This window comes from Balaenoptera borealis, assembly GCF_965194805.1.
Source record: "Balaenoptera borealis genome assembly, chromosome: X".
NCBI lineage: Eukaryota > Metazoa > Chordata > Mammalia > Artiodactyla > Balaenopteridae > Balaenoptera > Balaenoptera borealis.
The window spans coordinates 86,417,914-86,441,014 of record NC_138881.1 but is presented as its reverse complement, the minus strand read 5'-3'; the positions used below and the strand labels follow the sequence as shown (position 1 = coordinate 86,441,014).

The 23,101-nt window shown below is 40.3% G+C and overlaps 1 protein-coding gene and 1 long non-coding RNA gene across 4 annotated transcripts in view; one reads left to right on the top strand and one right to left on the bottom strand.

Moving 5' to 3' along the window:
• Window positions 1–896: 896 nt before the first annotated feature.
• On the top strand, window positions 897–6,016 carry TSPAN6 (tetraspanin 6). 3 transcript variants are annotated; one of them, XM_082377529.1, is made up of 8 exons: window positions 897–1,132; window positions 2,057–2,245; window positions 2,503–2,577; window positions 3,419–3,517; window positions 3,805–3,939; window positions 4,252–4,335; window positions 5,049–5,154; window positions 5,792–6,016. In XM_082377529.1, the coding sequence occupies exons 1-7, from the start codon at window positions 1,046–1,048 to the stop codon at window positions 5,115–5,117; spliced, it is 738 nt and encodes a 245-aa protein (XP_082233655.1). In that variant the 5' UTR covers window positions 897–1,045; the 3' UTR covers window positions 5,118–5,154; window positions 5,792–6,016. The 3 variants fall into 3 exon arrangements, with proteins under 3 accessions (XP_082233655.1, XP_082233656.1, XP_082233657.1); XM_082377530.1 differs by having other exon boundaries at window positions 898–1,132; window positions 2,057–2,098; XM_082377531.1 differs by lacking the exon at window positions 2,057–2,245 and having other exon boundaries at window positions 899–1,132.
• Window positions 5,982–23,101, bottom strand: part of LOC309620843 — a 129,727-nt gene continuing 112,607 nt past the window's right edge. The window contains exon 2 of the long non-coding RNA XR_014239691.1: window positions 5,982–12,580. This is a non-coding gene — a long non-coding RNA (uncharacterized lncRNA). The remainder of the gene's footprint in view (window positions 12,581–23,101) is intronic.

Here is a 23,101-nt window from a genome sequence, read left to right as displayed (position 1 = left end):
TCTAGTTTTGGCTTTGCCGTTAGTTGTATGACCTATGATTTCAGCCTCTTTGTGATCAGCTGGTTCTTGATCTGAAAAACCAGAAGGCTGGAATAATACAGTGCCTTTCAGTTTTAACATTTAAAAGGGGGTCACATTTACCTGGTATTCTCTGTAGCGCCCTCCCTTTTTGAAGTTGGTAGCTAATAGCTGAACTTACATTTCAGGATTAAGTACTTTAAAACACTCTTCCTCAACTCTCAAGTCACTTAGAGGATCAGGGAGGAGAGGGATAAAGGAGCTTGGCAAATTCTTGTAGAGAAATTCTAAAATTCATTATCTTTCATACCTACCTTTGGAATTCGTACAAGTGATTATTTCTTATTATTCTTATGCCCCCTCCCCACCTCATAAAACAATGTTCAAAAATCGAAAAGCACAAAACAGGAGAAAGGAATCAGCGTATTTCTACCATTCAGGTAAACTGCACTTTTCCTTTCGGTTTTTGTCTAAAAACATGTGACTGGACGTATCGCTCTGCGATCTGCTTTTGTTTCTCTTTGGAAATATATTTCTTGAGAGTATTTTGCTATGTCATAAAATATTCTTAGGTCACTTTTAACCTCTTTCCATTTCTGTTTTTCCTTCTAGGGCTCCAGAGGCCGGCGAGGCCGAATCTCAGAGCGCTGCTGGTGCTGCTGGTGCCGCTGGTGATAGAAACAATATGATGCAGTTATAAGGTCAGGGGGAGGGGTGGCGGGCGGGAAAGATTCCTTGAGCGAAAAAATGAAGCAAGCTCCCCTTTGAAGATCTAAGAAATTTCCGACACTAGAACCTTTTGTGTAGAGTTTTCGGCAACCTTCGGCAGGGGGCGCTCGGAAATTGTCGTCACTTTCCGGACAGCCTCCCGGGCCTTGCCCTCTAGAAAACTGTACAGTGTTTCCGGCTCTTCTCAGTCGCAGACGCTCGTAACTTTTCGGCACTTTCCGGGGAGACTCGGGGGCTCCGCGCCTCGCTCACTCTGTTCCGATCGCCTGGCGCGGCGGGGCAGGGTCTCGGGCTAGTCATGGCGTCCCCGTCTCGGAGGCTGCAGACCAAACCGGTCATCACTTGTTTCAAGAGCGTCCTCTTGATCTACACATTCATCTTCTGGGTGAGAGACGGAGACGCCAGGGGACGGGAGGGGATCCCGGGCTGGGGTCGTGTGGGGGTGGGGGGGGTGACCCCAAGCGGAGGGAGCTCGGATCGGGGGTGGGGAGGGGAGGCGCTGGTGGGGCTGGGGCGGCGGTCGCTGCTGGGGCCCCGGCGCTGGTGACGACGTGCTGGGGCTCGAGCTCGGGCTCGGGCATCTCGCCCGCGCGGGTCGGGGTGTCGGGCAACGGCAGCCGAGAGGCTGAGCCGGGACCCAGACGTGCCTAGCGTTGGAATTCGATCCGGGGGGCGAGTAAGGGAGTGAATCCCCCCAGAGCAAACAGAGGGTGTCCCCGGACCGTTGGAGAGGCAAGGCTTGCCCGGCCCCGGTGAGGGTTCGCTTGCATAATAGTCTTTTTCTTTTCACTGCTTCATAAGAGGGGAGTATTTCGCAGGTAAGTATGGTAATGGCACCACTCCCGCCAATCTGTCCTTGGGCTTGCTTTGTGTACCATCCCTTTGTACCCTGTGCTCATCTCTGAACTGGGGGGAAGGGGAAAGTTTCTGGAACTTTTAGAAACACTCCCCCCCACCCCCCCACCCCCACCTGCGGAAAGGTTTTCTTCCTAAGGCGGGTGTAAAACAGTTAAGTTTTGATCCCTAGGGCAAAAAAAACAGATAAAGTTTAAGAATTTTGTCAAGGTGCCTTCTCTAGCTGCCTCTTAGTTTTGTCCTGGCCACAGTGATCCAGCGTGTGGATTTATCAAGGCCTGTTCTTGTGTACAGCCCCACCCCCTTGTCTACCATATTCCCAGCCACAGCTCTTTGGCCACAGACTGCTACATCAATTCTCACACCTATTGTTTCTTAAACACCTAGTGGTTTGTGGTTTGAAGATGTTGCTGTATACAGTGTGTAACTCTCAGTTCTCTGATTTCCCACATAGATCACTGGTGTTATCCTTCTTGCTGTTGGCATTTGGGGCAAGGTGAGCCTAGAGAATTATTTTTCCCTTTTAAATGAGAAGGCCACCAATGTCCCCTTCGTGCTCATTGGCACTGGCACTGTCATTATTCTTTTGGGCACCTTCGGCTGTTTTGCTACCTGCCGAGCTTCTGCATGGATGCTAAAACTGGTGAGTCCTTGCTTTCTTAGAATTGGTTGTTGGTTTTTGAAAAGGCTTATATGTTGTAGGCTTTGTTTCTTGGAACTAGGCATGGCCCTTTTTGATTTTTCCTCTTCCTTATGAAAACTTAGCAAGTAACAGTGTAGCTGCCAATTCCCACCTTTGTTGTGTTTTCCCTGCCCTTTTCCATAAAAACGTGCTGAACATTGACTCCCTTTGCAGCTGTGATGTATAGACTGACTTGGACTTTTCTTTTTATCCTGCAGTATGCAATGTTTCTGACTCTCATTTTTTTGGTTGAACTGGTCGCTGCCATCGTAGGATTTGTTTTCAGACATGAGGTAAGCTTGAGTTTGGGAACCTTAATATGTGAAAATTTATCCTCTAAGAGATAAAGCTGGATAAATTTAAGTAATAGAGTTAAGCGACAGCTTTCACTAGTTTAAAAAATCACTTACAGCTGTGTTTAAAGCTGACTTTTCAACCTGTAGCTGACAGTAATGACTTTCTGGTAAAAAAAAACCTAGCCCACTTTTTTGGTAAAGACTGATAGTCACCAGAAGAAAATTGAAGGTACCCGTAATTATTTGTATTTGCAGTCATTTTTTCTGTGTATAAGTACCTATTAAAGTGTAGATAGTACAATTTATAACTTTAGCGATAGGAAAATATTTAAAGCACAAAATTGATAACACAAAATTGATACCTTCTCCACTCATCAAAACCTTAATAAATCTGGGGTTAGGAAGTCATTCAATGAGTACTGAGGGCTCATCAATGAGAGTGGTAGTGCAAAGTGGTAGTGCATTCTCCCAGAGTGAGATTTTGTAGCTTAAAAAATCCCATAGGCATCAAATGTGTACTCAATTGAAAGTGAAGAAAGATTGAGGGTGGGAGGAGATACAGCAGAAGGAAGCTGCCACTTGAATAAATACGTGTTCCCATAGCACTTTGAACTTCTAGTCGTTATCATCTTTTACTGGAATGTTTTGCTTAGGAATCCCCTTAGCTAAACTTACATTGCTTAGAAGACAGGATTGGACCATAGAAGTTAATTACCATACACATTGCTGCTATCAAAGATAGGACCATTGGTCGGATGTGGGAATTTCTTATTTGACGTAGAAACCAAAAGAACATTCTAAAATCTTTGTTTACTGGCCTTGTGTTTCTTTGCTGTAGATTAAGAACAGCTTTAAGAATAATTATGACAAAGCTTTAAAGCAATATAACGCTACGGGAGATTATAGAAGCGATGCAGTAGACAAGATCCAAAATACGGTAAGTGGTCATAGGTGGTGGCTTCTCAAGAGGGGAACACATTCCTTATTCCCTCAGAGAAGAGGATAGGGCCCTGCCTACCAGACGTTGTTCATTTGTACTGTAGCAGTGAAAGTAAGGCCAATCCCAAAGTGCTAATCTCATGAATTATAATGCCAATAGAGAACAGCTGCTTTAAAATATGTCTTACGATAGAGATCACCAAGTATAATCTAAGATGATGGTTTAATTGTTTGACTACAAAGTGGTAATGTGAACTATAAATGCTTCTGTTGGATTTTTTTCAGTTGCACTGTTGTGGTGTCACCGACTATAGAGACTGGAAGGATACTAATTATTACTCAGAAAAAGGATTTCCCAAGAGCTGCTGTAAACTTGAAGGTTGTTCTCCTCAGAGAGATGCAGATAAAGTAAACAATGAAGTAAGGAGTAAAACAAGAATTTAATTTTTACTCACAGTACATGTAATCTGAAATAGGGCAGAGCAGGTGTTATTCTCATTGAATAAATGAGGAAACTGAAGGTCAGAAAATTGGTGACTTGATTTCACACTTAAATGCATAATCCAAGGTGGAACCTGTGTTCCTCAAAGGAGACAGGATTTGTTATGAAAGAATACATTTTAATAAAAGAACAATCAAAGGCTAAGGTAGCTCATCTTTCGCAGAGATGTGTGATCAAAGTATTTATTATGGTTTGAGCTGTACTTAAAGTTTTTTTTTCTCTTCCATTAGGGTTGTTTTATAAAGGTGATGACCATTATAGAGTCAGAAATGGGAGTTGTTGCGGGAATTTCTTTTGGAGTTGCTTGCTTCCAGGTAAGTCCTTGTAGTTAGGAAATGTTTCATCACTCTTGTTAGGTGTAAGCTATAAGATTTCCACTTTGAAGGCTTCAGTTTTTGCTTCAGGGCCCTGGTTAGCAAGGGCATTTTTAGAGGAGTCATATTTTCACAAAACTCTCAGTTGCTCATCACAGTAGAGATGTAGTAGTTTTGCTCTTTTCATTCCAATTTTTGGTTGTCTTGCATCTTACGTTTTCCCACACTGTTTTCCACAACTACAGAGTTCTCTAAGACCTGCCCTGCTAGGTCTTTCTGAATCTGCACTAATAGCCGCTAGCCATCTTTCAAAAGCTATGTGGCTAGTGGCCACCGTGTTGGACAGAACAGGTATTGCAGAACATTTTCATCATCACAGCACTGTTTTAGAATCCTCCAAGAGAATCTCTGCCTTGATAGATGGACATTTTACTTGATGAGATGCATATTCTAAGCCATATCCTTTTTGCTCTGATAACTGAGAGGAAGAGTAAGAAAAGTTTCCCCAAACTTCAAGATTTTCCTGAGTGATTTTTGTCAGTGGTGGTTGTGAAATTCCAGATCACAATAGTAGTTAGACTTCACTTATATGCTTACTCTAGAAAAAAACTTAAGGAAATTGGTACTGAATTAGCAGTGAAAGGAGAATATACCTGTATCCTGAGGTCTTTAAGCTTTGTGTGTGTTTAATTTTGCTTGTATTTTATTTCCAGCTGATTGGAATCTCTCTAGCCTACTGCCTCTCTCGCGCCATAACAAATAACCAGTATGAGATAGTGTAACCAGCACAACACGGGCCTATTCCTCTCCAACTTTAAGGTGTGTTCATTTTGATGCTCAGCTCTCTCAGTGTTAGTGTTTACTCCAGCCTATACGTGTGATGGATGGACTGAGTTTGCCAAGAAGGTCATGTCCAGCAGTGCATTCAAATGTTATTGGTACTGTGTAACCCTTCATAGGCACTTGTCTCTCAATACAAGTCATGGCCAAAAAGGACAGAAGGGCCTCTCTGGGTTTACCTGCACATGTCAGCCTAAAGATCCTAAGTGGTCCCCTTTCTAACAGATTTGGACCTAGTGTAGAGAAGTGAAGAATCCCAATAGTGACCTGGCAAGTACACTCTGCTCTTGGTCAATATCGGCATTTTCCCCTGGTCTTTTACCTAATTCTCGTTTACTGCAGTCCTCTGGTGGACTGTTACTAGAGCCATAAACTCATCTAGCTTAACTAGATTTTGGAGAAACATGTGCTTCAATAACTTCAGTATTTGAATGGTAAAACGTGAGAACTGTAGCTGGCTGAATTAATCCCTGGGGCGCCCTTCACATTTGAATTGAGCCACTGACTGGGAACACGTGAAGGTCTTCATTAGCAGACTAGATTAAAATGTGTGGAAAGGAGTACAGATATTGAAATTTGGGTTATAAGTAAATTAACTTTTTTTCTTTAATTTTAGGATATTAACATCCCCACCCCCAACCCTGTGAATTACAAGATCGCCTGGATGGAAGACCGACATTTCTTACAGATAGATTGAAAAACTATACCAGTAGTCTGATTCGATCAAGACATTTGCTTGATATGTTCGAAGTCCACCTTTTGTCCCATTCATGTTAGATAGTTGAAATCCCCATGTCACTCTGAAACACTGGAAGAGCTTAGTAAATTGTAAATGAAGCAATACTGTGTTCCTCTTGACTTTTTTTTTTTCTCAGTGTGTGGCTTTTGAAAGGCACTGTGAGTTTGCTGTCAATGTAGTGTGATCGAAAATTGATCCCTCCAAACTGGACCTTTTCCCAGCCAGGGTTATGGGGTGTGATTGTATAATTTGCATCAAGAAGTTAAAATGTTTTCATTAGTCTCTGTTCTGCTGATAGGCAGAGAGTCACATTGTGTAATTTAATTCCAGCCAGTAGTTGAATAACACCCATCATCAGAGTTGCCAAACGGTAGTAACGATGGTCTCTGACCTCTAAGGCACCCAAGACTATAAAAGGCACTACCAGTCCTCTGTGATACACCAGGTTGCAACACAGTTAACACTTTACATTTCTTTGCCTCGAAATTTAGGTATTTATACTAACATTCATATTTCCCCTATTGTTTGAAAAGTTCTAATTATTACTTAATGGTATCAAGAGTTATTGTATTCTCCTTAGGAATTTAAAGCAACTCATCTTCATTAGCTTCAGCTGGTATTTCCTTACCAGGTTGATAAGAATTGTAAACATTAAGGTTAACTTTTAATAGTCTTAGTTTTGTTTTGTGCCTTTGATTAATATAAATCTTTTACACAATAAATAGTGTTTTCCTCTAAAATCATTGTGTTTAACTTTTGGAAAATCTGGGATGGTTGTTTTCCACTGAGAAAGCTAAGCCCCATATTTCTACTTGGAGTACAGTTTTAGATATGAAATATAAAACTGAGGTCTTGACTCTCATTTTAAAAAAGTCCCTGTTTACAAAAACTATTCCCTGTGAAAGGATTACATTCCTTGCTATGAAATAGCATACGCTTAGCATTCTCCTAGAGATCAGACTCTTTTTATTGTATAGTTTACATTAAGAAGTTGGATAGGGAGAGGTATAACTTGTACCTTCAGGCTAGTAAGGAAATTAATAATTAAAATTGGAGTTGGAATGGGGGAGTTCTTTCTTTGGTTTTGAGTTTCTTCCATTAGTAGAACCTAGCTCATCTGATTGCCACACATTCACACAGTCCTTGAATTTGATGGTAAGGAGGAATCAATCACAGTTATAAGGAAAGTGGATAAAAACTACTAGTTGAAAAAGATTAATAATGAATTTTGGGGTACATGTTTTAAAGTACTTGGAGTTACTGCAGAGAAAGGATATTCTCCATTAAAACATTTGATGGGTGACTTTTTTTTAATGTTTTATTTATTTTTGGCTGTGTTGGGTCTTCGTTGCTGTGCGCGGGCTTTCTCTAGTTGCGGAGAGCGGGGGCTACTCTTCATTGTGGTGCGCGGGCTTCTCACTGCGGTGGCTTCTCTTGCAGAGCACGGGCTCTAGGCACGCAGGCTCAGTAGTTGCAGCACACGGGATTAGTTGCTCCGCGGCATGTGGGATCTTCCCGGACCAGGGCTCGAACCCGTTTTCCCCTGCATTGGCAGGCGGATTCTTAACCACTGTGCCACCAGGGAAACCCTGATGGGCAACTTTTGACATAAGGTATAGGGATAAAACAATTGAAAACTAGTGGCTTTCCAAATGCAGTGAATCAGAGTTACTGAAATAAGTGAAGCTAAAGAAGGATTTAAAGGACAATCAGATTTATTTTAAGGATAATCAGCAATTTTCAAATAGCTATTTTTCATTAGGGTGGCCTAGAAGAACCTTTTAAAGTTTTCTTTAGTTTTTTTAAAAGTTAAATATTTTTCCTCATTATTAAAAAGAAAAAAACCCCCAGGACATATGGAAAGTAGGAAGAGAAAAAACACACTGCCTTGCCCTTAAGGTGGGTTGGTGTATTTATTTTTAAGGTGGGTTTATTTTGGATGGCCAATTACAAAAGTCCCTTCTAGTTAAGGTGTGCATGTGCACACTGGGCTGTAAAATCCACCTCCACCTTTGCAGTGTGCCAAATCTATCCTGTGGGTTGTCTCACTTCCAGGCACCAGGTTGCCCACTGCAAGGCGGCTCTGAGCTGCACTTTGAGAAGCAGAGCTCCACAGGGCATATTTTCTGAAAATGTGGAAAGCTTGGCAGCTTTGGCCTATTCCTGTGAGGGGTTGGGTTTACGTTGTAGGCATCAAACTTTTATGGAAAATAAATCCCTAATACAAGGTATAAATGCCATTTCTGTTTTTCCTCAGAGTTCACACAGGATTCTTTGAGATGATGCTTTTAACCTCCTGTCAGAATCGAAGTTGGTACTTTGACAGGGATGGCGGCCAGCCAAACTAAATTCTGAGAGGCAAAGCAGTGTATGCACTTTTGTGTGTGTGAAACTGAGGAAACTTTGGTTCCTTTGGACTATTCTGTATGGCTTTTGTTTGTATTTGTAGGAAAAAATCTAGCACAAGCTGTAACTACCATTCCTCACGCATACATAAGATACATTGAGATTTGATACTTTTAAAATTTGCTGCCCTTCAAGGTTGACACCTTGCCTGTGATGTAGCAAACCAATCTTTTTTAATTCAAAAAGGAAAACAAAAGGCGAATATATCAGAAAAGAATACATAAACTGAAACACTTTCAGGGAAATGAGACTTTCATTTTTAAGCCATGGGTCTAAAGCTTCACCCAGATTCCTCATGAGGGAAAAGCCATTATGATTTAATTATGGCTTTTCTATTAGGTACCCCTACCCTGTGGAGCTTAGTAGACCTCGGCACTTATAAGAGCACAGCAAATGCTAATGAAATGAATGAGGGAGTGAATCTAATTACAATGGCTTCTTAATGTTCTGTGTGAAATAAGTTGTTGATCTAAATATCTCATTCTATATAAGCCACTGTTTATATAATAGAAACCACCTGCCCAGTCAAAAACCACTTAACCTCGGAAACCACTGCTAACTTCCTTCCCGTCAAATCACTTTTTGCTGCTTTTCTTTTTTGAAGTCCTTGCTACATGCGAGGCCACCGAAGAGTCTTGGTTTTTGTTTTGACCTTGTAATATCCTGCTTTTCTTCCCTTTTACTGCTGTTTCTGGTTTGCTTTGCTGTTTTAATTTCCTCCTGCTTTTCAAGTGTGGCTGTCCCCCAAAGTCTTGCATTTGGCTTTCTGCTCTTAGGTTATGCTGACCTTGGAGGAACTGAATGTAGATAACACTTCAGTTGTGTGTTGGTAATTGTGACTTGTTTGTATCCCCCTCTCCCTCCAACACCCCAAAGCTTAGCATTCTGAACACTTAAAAGTTCAAAAACCCCTCCTATAACATGTAGTGCATGGATAGTAGGCACATTTGATGTTGACTGAACTGGTTCCTTCACCAGGAATAACACAGTTTATGGCAATCGAGGAAAATGGGCCAGTTGCTCTGAGAGTTTATCATTGGCTCTGCTACGTGCATTCATCAGATGAACATGAGTTCTTTGGGTAAGACTGTTATACTTGATCTGGTGGTGCTCTCATTACCACGTCCTCAAAGGTTTTATTTAAAAAAAATTGAAGTAGTGACTTGTAAATATTTCTCTCTTCCAACAAGTTTTTCACCACCTTTGCTGCGAAAAGACAATCTCAGTAGCAACATCCTCAAAGCAAATCAAACTGGCATGGTGCTTGCCTGGATATAGACAATCAATTCATGAATGGGTGCACACAGTGTGTAAGTAGGTAATACAAATACTCAGAATCATCGTTGGAAAGGTATGGACACAGGGCAACACACCTGGGGTACAGAGTAAGATTTTGAGAGGTGAGAGACTTGAGAGATTTTCACTCTAAGTGCACCTCTTGACCTTCCTTAGAAGGAAAATGGCATCTAAGAGAAGGTAGACCCTTTCCAAAGAGTTATTTTTCCTACTCAGTTTCTTACTCCCCCCAGCCCCCCAGCCCCAGCCTCCGGAAGGTAAGAGAACTAATGTTTACTGAGTACTTACTAATTGCCCAACACCTTGTAAGGTGCTTCAATAAACTACCCTGTGCAGGGAGGTAGAGCTATCCCCATTTTTCAGAAAAACCACCAAAAAGCTGAAGATTAGGTTAAATAGCTTGTCCAAGGTCACACAGCTAGTAAGTGGCAGATCTAGGATCTGACTCTGAAGCCCATGCTTCTTTCATTGAATTATGCTGCACCTTAATAACAAAAAGGCTCTAGGGATTATGTGATGCTGGTCCATGGCCAGAGCACAGGAGTAAGAAAAAGCAATTCTCCTCCAAGTATCATTTAATCAGTCTTTACTGAATATGAAATCTTTAAAAAGGAAAACTTCATGAAAAAGAGTATCCTATTTTCTCACAACATGCTCTTGTAGGGTGTTAGCATACAATAAGTACATATTAAAAACAAACACATCTGTAGTTACTCCCTGTCTCCACAACGTTATTGAACCAAAGAAATGACTACAAAGAGTTAATCACAGTCTAAACATTAACCCCTTCCATTGTCTTTTAAGCATCTTTTCATACCGCCAGAGGCTTCCTAAAGTTCATAAGCTAATATTTCCTACTTTAGTAAAGATACTCCACAACAGCTGCTTTCATAACATATTCTCTTGCAACTATCTTTAAACATTAAATGGAACCCCTCCCCCAAACCTCCGCTACACAGACACACACACGCTGGAGGCAGACTCACTCTCAACTCTGCAGGCAGAAATCCGAACCTTGCTTTTGGCAAATAGGTTTGTTTGCACATGCACACATGCACGCGGATAATCTATCCCCCTACTGGACAGCAGCAATTTCCAAGACGGACAGGCCTCATGGTGCGCCCCAGGGCGTCTAGGGAGTTCAGCGCTACACACCACAGCCCACTGCAGCCTTGAATTCAGCCCAATCGCAGTCTGACCCAAGCAGGGGAACAAGCAACACAGGCCCTTCTTTCATCGTCTTCCTCAGCCCCCACCCTGACCCTTCTTGGCCTTGAGCCCATGCTGGGCCTCTGACACTGGCAGAAGGAAACCTAACAGAAAGCATGCCATGGTAATTACTTGAGAACTTGGCCTGAAGGCCTGAAGACATACCCAGAAGAATTCAGAAAATATCAAAAAGTTTAGGGAAAATTAAAAATGTAAAAATTTGACAGATCAAAGATAACCAATGTTTTGATTTAAAAATAGATGTTTCTTATCAACCAAATGAATACATGAATTATAAAATGTATAAAAAATTCAGAGTTCAAGTGGTATAAAGTAATAAATTTGTCTCCCTTTCCTGCCCACCCTCATTCCCACTTCCCGGAGTGGGAATTACTGATAAAAGTTCCTTGTGGGAAGGGGACCTTCAAGATGGCGGAGGAGTAAGACGCGGAGATCACCTTCCTCCTCACAAATACATCAACAATACATCTACATGTGGAACAACTCCTCCAGAACACCTACTGAACGCTGGCAGAAGACCGCAGACCTCCCAAAAGGCAAGAAACTCCCCACGTACCCAGGTAGGGCAAAAGAAAAAAGAAAAAACAGAGACAAAAGAATAGGGATGGGACCTGCACCAGTGGGAGGGAGCTGTGAAGGAGGAACAGCTTCCACACACTACCTTCACTGGCGGAGACGGGGGGTGGGGGTGTGGCGCAGGTCAGGGGCAGCTTGGGAGCCATGGAGGAGAGCGCAGCAAGAGGGGTGCGGAGGGCAAAGCGGAGAGATTCCCTCACAGAGGATCGGTGCCGAGAGCAGCACTCGCCAGCCCGAGAGGCTTGTCTGCTCACCTGCCGGGGCTGGTGGGGGCTGGGAGCTGAGGCTCCGGCTTTGGAGGTCGGATCACAGGGAGAGGACTGGGGTTGGCAGCGTGAGCACAGCCTGAAGGGGTTAGTGCACCACAGCTAGCCGGGAGGGAGTCCGGGAAATGGTCTGGAGCTGCCGAACAGGCAAGAAACTTTTTCTTGCCTCTTTGTTTCGTGGTGCGCGAGGAGAGGGGATTAACAGCGCCGCTTAAAGGAGCTCCAGAGACGGGCGTGAGCCGCGGCTATCAGCGCGGACCCCAGAGATGGGCGTGAGATGCTAAGGCTGCGGCTGCCGCCACCAAGAAGCCTGTGTGCAAGCACAGGTCACTATCCACACCTCCCCTCCCGGGAGCCTGTGCAGCCCGCCACTACCAGGGTCCCGTGAGCCAGGGACAACTTCCCCAGGAGAATGCACAGTGCGCCTCAGGCTGGTGCAACGTCACACCGGCCTCTGCCGCTGCAGGCTCGCCCCACATCCGTACCCCTCCCTCCCCCCGGCCTGAGTTAGCCAGAGCCCCCAAATCAGCTGCTCCTTTAACCCTGTCCTGTCTGAGCGAAGAACAGACGCCCTCAGGCGACCTACATGCAGAGGCGGGGCCAAATCCAAAGCTGAAACCCAGGAGCTGTGCGAACAAAGAAGAGAAAGGGAAATTTCTCCCAGCAGCCTCAGAAGCAGCAGATTAAAGCTCCACAATCAACATGATGTACCCTGCATCTGTGGAATAACTGAATAGACAAGGAATCATCCCCAAATTGAGGAGGTGCACTTTGGGAGCAGCGATATATATGTTTTTTTCCTTTTTCTCTTTTTGTGAGTGTGTATGTGTATGCTTCTTTGTGTGATTTTGTCTGTATAGCTTTGCTTTTACCATTAGTCCTAGGGTTCTGTCTGTCCCTTTGCTTGTTGTTTTTTTTTTAGCATACTGTTTAGCACTTGTTATCATTGGTGGATTTGTTTTTTGGTTTGGTTGCTCTCTTCTTTCTTTCTTTTTTTCCCTTTTTTTATTACTTTTAAATTTTTTAAAATTTTAAATAATTATTTTTTATTTTAATAATTTTTATTTTATTTTTTCTTTCCTTCTTTCTTTTTTTCTCCCTTTTTTCTGAGCCGTGTGGCTGACAGGGTCTTGGTGCTCCAACCGGGTGTCAGGCCTGTGCCTCTGAGGTGGGAGAGCCGAGTTCAGGACATTGGTCCACCAGAGACTTCCCAGCTCCACATAACATCAAACGGCGAAAGCTCTCCCAGAGATCTCCGTCTCAATGCTAACACCCACCTCCACTCAACGACCAGCAAGCTACAGTGCTGGACACCCTATGTCAAACAACGAGCAAGACAGGAACACAACCCCATCCATTAGCAGAGAGGCTGCCTAAAATCATAATAAGGCCACAGACACCCCAAAACACACCAGCAAACGTGGTCCTGCCCACCACAAAGATCCAGCCGCATCCACCAGAACACAGGCACTAGTCTCCTCCACCAGGAAGCCTACAAACCCCACTGAACCAAACATAGCCACTGGGGGCAGACACCAAAAACAAGGGGAACTATGAACCTGCAGCCTGTGAAAAGGAGACCACAAACACAGTAAGTTAAGCAAAGTGAGAAGACAGAGAAACACACAGCAGATGAAGGAGCAAGGTAAAAACCCACCAGACCAAAGTAATGAAGAGGAAATAGGCAGGCTACCTGAAAAAGAATTCAGAGTAATGATAGTAAAGATGATCCAAAATCTTGGAAATAGAATGGAGAAAATACAAGAAACGTTTAACAAGGACCTAGAAGAACTAAAGAGCAAACAAACAATGATGAACAACACAACACAATAAATGAAATTAAAAATTCTCTAGAAGGAATCAATAGCAGAGTAACTGAGGCAGAAGAACGGATAAGTGACCTGGAAGATAAAATAGTGGAAATAACTACTGCAGAGCAGAATAAAGAAAAAAGAATGAAAAGAATTGAGGACAGTCTCAGAGACCTCTGGGACAACATTAAATGCACCAACATTCTAATTATAGGGGTCCCAGAAGAAGAAGAGAAAAAGAAAGGGACTGAGAAAATATTTGAAGAAATTATAGTTGAAAACTTCCTTAATGTGGGAAAGGAAATAGTTAATCAAGTCCAGGAAGTGCAGAGAGTCCCATTCAGGATAAATCCAAGGAGAAACACGCCAGACACATATTAATTAAACTACCAAAAATTCAATACAAAGAAAAAATATTAAAAGCAGCAAGGGAAAAACAACAAATAACATGCAAGGGAATCCCCATAAGGTTAACAGCTAATCTTTCAGCAGAAACTCTGCAAGCCAGAAGGGAGTGGCAGGACATATTTAAAGTGATGAAAGGGAAAGACCTACAGCCAAGATTACTCTACCCAGCAAGGATCTCATTCAGATTCGATGGAGAAATTAAAACCTTTACAGACAAGCAAAAGCTAAGAGAATTCAGCACCACCAAACCAGCCTTACAACAAATGCTAAAGGAACTTCTCTAGGCAGGACACACAAGAGAAAGAAAAGACCTACAATAACAGACCCAAAACAATTAAGAAAATGGTAATAGGAACATACGTATCGATAATTACCTTAAATGCAAATGGATTAAATGCTCCAACCAAAAGACATAGACTGGCTGAATGGATACAAAACCAAGACCCATATATATGCTGTCTACAAGAGACCCACTTCAGACCTAGGGACACATACAGACTGAAAGTGAGGGGATGGAAAGAGATATTCCATGCAAATGGAAATCAAAAGAAAGCTGGAGTAGCAATTCTCATTTCAGACAAAATAGACTTTAAAATAAAGACTATTACAAGAGACAAAGAAGGAGGCTACATAATGATCAAGGAATCAATCCAAGAAGAAGACATAACGATTGTAAATATTTATGTACCCAACATAGGAGCACCTCAATACATAGGGCAAATGTTAACAGCCATAAAAGGGGAAATTGACAGTAACACAATCATGGTGGGGGAACTTTAACAGCCCGCTTTCACCAGTGGACAGATCATCCAAAATGAAAATAAATAAGGGAACACAAGCTTTAAATGATGCATTAAACAAGATGGAGTTAATTGATATTTATAGGACATTCCATCCAAAAACAACAGAATACACTTTCTTCTCAAGTGGTCATGGATCAATCTCCAGGATAGGTCATATCTTGTGTCACAAATCAAGCCTTGGTAAATTTAAGAAAATTGAAGTCGTATCAAGTGCCTTTTCTGACAACAATGCTATGAGATTAGATATCAGTTGCAGGAAAAAATCTGTAAAGAATACAAACACATGGAGGCTAAACAATACACCCCTTAATAACCAAGAGATCACTGAAGAAATCAAAGAGGAAATCAAGAAATACCTAGAAACAAATGACAATGAAAACACGATGACCCAAAACCTATGTGATGCAGCAAAAGCAGTTCTAAGAGGGAAGATTATAACAGTACAATCCTACCTTAAGAAACAAGAAACATCTAAAATAAACAACCTAACCTTGCACCTAAAGCAACTGGAGAAAGAAGAACAAAAAAACCCCAAAGTTAGCAGAAGGAAAGAAATCATAAAGATCAGATCAGAAATAGATGAAAAAGAAATGAAGGAAACAATAGCAAAGATCAATAAAACTAAAAGCTGGTTCTTTGAGAAGATAAACAAAATTGATAAACCATTAGCCAGACTCATCAAGTCAAAAAGGGAGAAGACTCAAATCAATAGAATTAGAAATGCAAAGGGAGCAGTAACAACTGACACTGCAGAAATACAAAGGATCATGAGAGATTACTACAAGCAACTATACGCCAATAAAATGGATAACCTGGAAGAAATGGGCACATTCTTAGAAAAGCACAACTTTCCAAGACTGAACCAGGAAGAAATAGAAAATATAAACAGACCAATCACAAGCACTGAAATTGAGACTGTGATTAAAATTAAAAATCTTCCAAAAGACAAAAGCCCAGGACCAGATGGCTTCACAGGCGAATTCTATCAAACATTTAGAGAAGAGCTAACACCTATCCTTCTCAAACTCTTCCAAAATATAGCAGAAGGAGGAACACTCCCAAACTCATTCTTCGAGGCCACCATCACCCTGTTACCAAAACCAGACAAAGATGTTACAAAGAAAGAAAACTACAGGCCAATATCACTGATGAACATAGATGCAAAAATCCTCAAAAGAATGCTAGCAAACAGAATCCAACAGTACATTAAAAGGATCATACACCAAGATCAAGAGGGGTTTATCCCAGGAATGCAAGGATTCTTCAATATATGCAAATCAATCAACGTGATACAGCATATTAACAAATTGAGGGATAAAAACCATTTGATCATCTCAGTAGATGCAGAGAAGGCTTTTGACAAAATTCAACACTCATTTATGATAAAAACCCTCCAGAAAGTAGGCATCGAGGGAACTTACCTCAACATAATAAAGGCCATACATGAGAAACCCACAGCCAACATCGTTCTCAATGGTGAAAAACTGAAACCATTTCCTCTAAGATCAGGAACAAGACAAGGTTGCCCACTCTCACCACTATTATTCAACATAGTTTTGCAAGTTTTAGCCACAGCAATCAGAGAAGAAAAAGAAATAAAAGGAACCGAAATTGGAAAAGAAGAAGTAAAACTGTCACTGTTTGCAGATGACATGATACTATACATAGAAAATCCTAAAGACTCTATCAGAAAACTACTAGAGCTAATCAATGAATTTGGTAAAGTAGCAGGATACAAAATTAATGCACAGAAATGTCTTGCATTCTTATACACTAATGATGAAAAATCTGAAAGAGAAATTAAGGAAGCACTCCCGTTTACCATTGCAACAAAAAGAATAAAATACCTAGGAATAAACCTACCTAGGGAGACAAAAGACCTGTATGCAGAAAACTGTAAGACACTGATGAAAGAAGTTAAAGATGATACCAACAGATGGAGAGGTATACCATGTTCTTGGATTGGAAGAATCAATATTGTGAAAATGACTATACTACCCAAAGCAATCTACAGATTCATTGCAATCCCTATCAAATTACTAATGGCATTTTTTATGGAACTAGAACAAAAAATCTTAAAATTTGTATGGAGACACAAAAGACCCCGAATAGCCAAAGCAGTCTTGAGGGGAAAAAACGGAGCTGGAGGAATCAGACTCCCTGACTTCAGACTATACTACAAAGCTACAGTAATCAAGACAATATGGTACTTGCACAAAAACAGAAATACAGATCAATGGAACAGGATAGAAAGCCCAGAGATAAACCCACACACATATGGTTACCTTATTTTTGATAAAGGAGGCAAGAATATACAATGGAGAAAAGACAGCCTCTTCAATAAGTGGTGCTGGGAAAACTGGACAGCTACATGTAAAAGAATGAAATTAGAACACTCTCTAACACCACACACAAAAATAAATTCAAAATGCATTAAAGACCTAAATGTAAGGCCAGACACTATAAAACTCTTAGAGGAAACCCAGGCAGAACACTCTATGACATAAATCACAGCAAGATCCTTTTTGACCCACCTCCTAGAGAAATGGAAATAAAAACAAAAATAAACAAATGGGACCTAATGAAACTTCAAAACTTTTGCACAGCAAAGGAAACCATAAACAAGACAGAAAGACAACCCTTAGAACAGGAGAAAATATTTGCAAATGAAGCAACTGACAAAGGATTAATTTCCAAACTTTACAAGCAGGTCATGCAGCTCAATATCCAGAAAACAAACAACCCAATCCAGAAATGGGCAGAAGACCTAAATAGACATTTCTCCAAAGAAGATATACAGATAGCCAACAAACACATGAAACAATGCTCAACATCACTAATCATTAGAGAAATGCAAATCAAAACTACAATGAGGTATCACCTCTTACCAGTCAGAATGGCCATCATCAAAAATCTACAAACAATAAATGGTGGAGAGAGTGTGGAAGAAAGGCAACCCTCTTGCACTGTTGGTGGGAATGTATATTGATACAGCCACTATGGAGAACAGTATGGATGTTCCTTAAAAAACTAAAAATAGGGGCTTTCCTGGTGGCACAGTGGTTGAGAGTCTGCTTGTCAATGCAGGGGACACGGTTCGAGCCCTAGTCTGGGAGGATCCCACATGCCGCGGAGTGACTAGGCCCATGAGCCACAACTACTGAGCCTGCGCGTCTGGAGCCTGTGCTCCACAACAAGAGAGGCCGTGATAGTGAGAGGCCCGTGCACCGCGATGAAGAGTGGCCCCTGCTTGCCGCAACTGGAGAAAGCCCTCGCACAGAAATGAAGATCCAGCACAGCAAAAAAAAAAAAAATAAAATAACTAAATAACTAAATAACTAAAAATAGAACTGCCATACGACCCAGCAATCTCACTACTGGGCATATACCCTGAGGAAACCATAATTCAAACAGCGTCATGTACCACAATGTTCATTGCAGCTCTATTTACAATAGCCAGGATATGGAAGCAACCATGTGTCCATCGACAGATGAATGGATAAAGAAGATGTGGCACATATACACAATGGAATATTACTCAGCCATAAAAAGAAACGAAATTGAGTTATTTGTAGTGAGATGGGTGGACCTAGAGTCAGTCATACAGAGTGAAGTAAGTCAGAAAGAGTAAAGTAAGTCAAAAACAAATACCATATGCTAACACATACATATGGAATCTAAGAAAAAAAAATGGTTATGAAGAACCTAGGGGCAGGACAGGAATAAAGACGCAGATGTAGAGAATGGACTTCAGGACACGGGGAGGGGGAAGGGTAATCTGGGACGAAGTGACAGAGTGGCATGGACTTATATACACTACCAAACGTAAAATAGATAGCTAGTGGGAAGCAGCCGCATAGCACAGGGAGATCAGCTGGGCGCTTTGTGACCACCTAGAGGGGTGGGAAAGGGAAGGTGGGAGGGAGATGCAAGAGGGAGGAGATATGGGGATATATGTATATGTATAGCTGATTCACTTTTTTATAAAGCAGAAACTCACACACCACTGTAAAGCAGTTATACTCCAATGAAGATGTTAAAAAAAAATTTCCTGGTGATTCCTTTCACATATTGCCTGCCGTATACAAGTGTATCTGTATATTCTTTTTTTTTTTTCCCTCCCACAAATGGAAGCCATGGTTAAGATCACAGACTGTGGAGTCAGACTGACGGTTTGGATCCCCAACTCTACTAATTACTGGCTGTGTGCTCTTCGGCAAGTCACCTAATCTCTCGTGCCTCAGTTTCCTAATTTATGAAAGATGGATAAATAATATTACTTACTGCATAGGGCTGTTATGAGAATTAAATGAGTTGCTAGATGCTAAGCACTTAACACAGTGTATGGTACATAGTAAGTGCTATATAAATGTTAGTTTCAATTTTTTTAAATTTCATTGAGATATATTTTATGAATCATAAAATTCATCCATTTCAAGTGTATCCAGTGAGTTAATCAATCATAGAACATTTTCATCCCCACAATGAGATCCTTCATGTTCATTTATAGTTAATCCCTGTTCCCACCCCTAACCCTAGGCAACTGTGAATCTACTTTGTCTCCATAGATTTGCCTTTCCTAGACATTTCATGTAAGTGGAATCATGCAATATATGGTCTATTGTTTCTGACTTCTTTCACTTCACAAAATGTTTTTGAGGTTCACCCATGATTTAACATGGATGTAGTCTATTCCTTTTTATGGCTGAATTGTATTCCATTGTATGGATATACCATATTTGTCTATCCGTTTGCCAGTTGGTGGACATTTAGATTGCTTCCAATTTTTGACTATTATGAAAAATGCTGCAGGAAACATTTCCATACAAGCCTCTGTGTGGACATATGTTTCCATTTCTCTTGAATAGATACCTAGGAGTGGAATTGCGGGGTTGTATGGTGGTTTTATGTCTAACATTTTGACAAACTGCCAAACTGTTTCCGAAGTGGCTGTGCCATTTTGCATCCCCATCAACATCCAGTGACAGACGGTTCCCACTTCTCCATATTCTCGCCAACATTTGGTATCGTCTGTCTTACAATCATTCTAGTGAGCACAAAATGTCATTTCACTGTGGTTTTAATTTGCATTTTCTTAATAACTGTTGATGTTAAGTATCTTTTCATGTGCTTATTAGCCATTCATAAATCTTCTTTGGTGAAAAGTCTGCTCATTTCTTTTGTCCATTTAAAAAACTGGGTTATTTGTCTTCTTATTAAGTTGTAAGAGTTCTTTGTGTATTCTGGATACAAGTCCTTTATCAGATATGTGTTTCATAAATATTTTCTCCTAGATTTGTTTGCTTTTTCATTTTCTTAATGGTGTCTTTTGAAGTACAAAATATTTCAATTTTGATGAGGTCCAATTTATCATATTTTTTTTCTTTTATGGACCATAGTTTTGCTGTCATGTCTAAGAAATCTTTGCTTAACCTGAGGTCCCATAGATCCTCTTATATTTTCTTCTAAAACCGTCATATGTTTTTAGCTCTTACATTTAAGTCTGGCAAGTTTAGAGTAAATTTTTGTGTATGGCCTGAGATAAGGCACTAAGATAATCTTTTTATATGTCCAGTCATCCCAGAACCATTGTTGAACATTCTTTCCCCCAGTGAAATGCCTTGATACCTCTGTCAAAAGTCAGTTTACTTTAAGTATTAGGATTTGTTTCTGAACCCTTAATAATATTCCATTGATCATTATGTTTGTCCTTATGCCAGTACCACACTATCTTTCTTGATAACTATATTAACTTTTGAAATTGGAAAGTGAGGGTCCTCCAACTTTCTTCTTTTTCTCAAGATTATTTTAGATATTCTGGATTCCTTACATTTCCATATGAACTTTGAGCTCTCCTTGTCAATTTCTGCAAAATTCTGCTGTAATTTTGTCAGGGACTATATTGAATATATAAATCAATTTGGGGAGAATTACTGTCTTAATAATATTGAGTCTTCCAATTCAAGAACATGGAATACCTGTCCATTCATTTAAATCTTCTTTAACTTCTCTCAGGAATGTTTTGTAATTACTAGTATACAAGTCTTGTGCTTTGTTTGGTAAAGTTATTTCTAAGAATTTTATTCTTTTGATGCTACTGTAAATAAAATTACATTCTTAATTTGAGTTTTGGATTGTTTGCTGCCTGTGCACAGAAATGCAGTTAATTTTCTTTACTGATCTTGTATTCTGTGGCCTTACTGTACTTCTGCTTTGTTTTGTGTATTCCTTAGGATATTCTATATACAAGATTATGTCATATGAAAATAGAGATAGTTGTACTTCTTTCTTGCCTAATTTCCTAGAACATCCAGTACAATGTTGAACAAAAGTGATGAGAACAGGTATTCTTGTCTCTTTCCTGATTTTAAGGGAGAACTTTCAGGCTTTTACAGTTAAGTATGATGTAATGCCCTTTATCAGGTTAAGAAAATTCCCATCTATTCCTAGTTTGTTGAATGTTTTTATCATGAAAGGGCATTGTATGCTGTCAAATGCCTTTTCTGCATCTACTCAGATGATCATGTGGTTTTTGTCTTTTTTTTCAACTGAGGTGATATCTTACATTGATTGATTTTCATATGTTGAACCAACATTACATTCCTAGGTTAAATCTCACTTAGTCACGGTGTATAAACCTTTCTATATATTGCTGGATTCAGGTTGCTGGTATTTTGTTGAGGATTTTTGTGCTATATTCATAAGGGATATTGGTCTGTAGTTTTCTTGTGAAGTCTTTGTCTGATTTGGGTAATACTCATCTCAGAATTAGTTTTTAGGTGTTTTCTCCTATAAGTTTGTGAAAGATTGGTATTAATTCTTCTTCAAACGTTTGATAGAATTAACCAGTGAAGCCATCTGAACCTGGGTTTTTCTTTGTGGAAAGTTTATTGATTACTACTTCAAACTCTACTTTTTATAAATCTCTTTAGATTTTCTATTTCTTTTAAAATCAGTTTTGGTAGTTTGTGTCTTTCCAGGAATTTGTCTATTTCATGTAGGTTATCTAATTTGATGTCATACAATTGTTTATGGTATTCCCTTATTTATCATACTTTTTTTCCTCTAAAGTTGATAGTATGTGTGGTCTTTCAATCCTGATTTTAGTCATTTGAGTCTTCTCTCTCTCTTTTTTCCTTGGTCAGTCTAGCTAAATGTTTGTTAATTTGTTGATCTTTCCAAAAACCCAACTTTGGTTTTACTGATTTTCTCTATTGTTTTTCTATTATCTAAGGCAATTAGTTCCACGCTAATCTTTTTTTCTTTTTAAAAAATTTTTATTGGCATATAATTGTTTACAATGTTGTGTTAGTTTCAGGTGTACAGCAAAGTGAATCAGTTATACATATACATATATCCACTTTTTTTTAGATTCTTTTCCCATATGGGTCATTACAGAGTATTGAGTAGAGTTCCCTGCGCTATACAGTAGGTCCTTATTAGTTATCTATTTTATATATAGTAGCGTGCATATGTCAATCCCAATCTCCCAATTTATCCCTCCCCACTTTTCCCCCCTGGTAACCATAAGGTTGTTTTCTACATCTGTAACTCTATTTCTGTTTTGTAAATAAGTTCATTTGTACCATTTTTTTAGATTCCACATATAAGTGATATCATATGATATTTGTCTTTCTCTCTCTGACTTACTTCACTCAGTATGACAATCTCTAGGTCCATACATGTTGATGCAAATGGCATTATTTCGTTCTTTTTTATGGCTAAGTAATATTCATTGTATATATGTACCACATCTTCTTTATCCATTCTGTTGATGGACATTTAGGTTGCTTCCATGTCCTGGCTATTGTGAGTAGTGCTGCAATGAATATTGGGGTGCATATATCCTTTCGGACCATGTTTTTCTCAGGATATATGCCCAGGAGTGGGATTGCTGGATCATATGGTAACTCTATTTTTAATTTTCTGAGGAACCTCCATATTGTTTTGCATAGTGGCTGCACCAATTTACATTCCCACCAACAGTGTAGGAAGGTTCTCTTTGATCCACACTGTCTCCAGCATTTATTTGTAGACTTTTTGAGGATGGCCATTCTGACCAGTGTGAGGTGATAACTCATTGTAGTTTTAATTTGCATTTCTCTAATAATTAGTGATATTGAGCATCTTTTCATGTGCTTTTTGGCTATCTGTATGTCTTCTTTGGAGAAATGTCTATTTCGATCTTCCACCCATTTAAAAAAATTTTTAAATTTATTTTTGGCTGCGTTGGGTCTTCATTGCTGTGTGCAGGCTTTCTCTAGTTGCATCGAGCAGGAGCTACTCTTCGTTTGCTTTGCATGGGCTTCTCATTGTGGCGGCTTCTCTTTTTGCTGAGCATGGGCTGTAGGCATGTGGGCTTCAGTAGTTGTGGCACACGGGCTCAGTAGT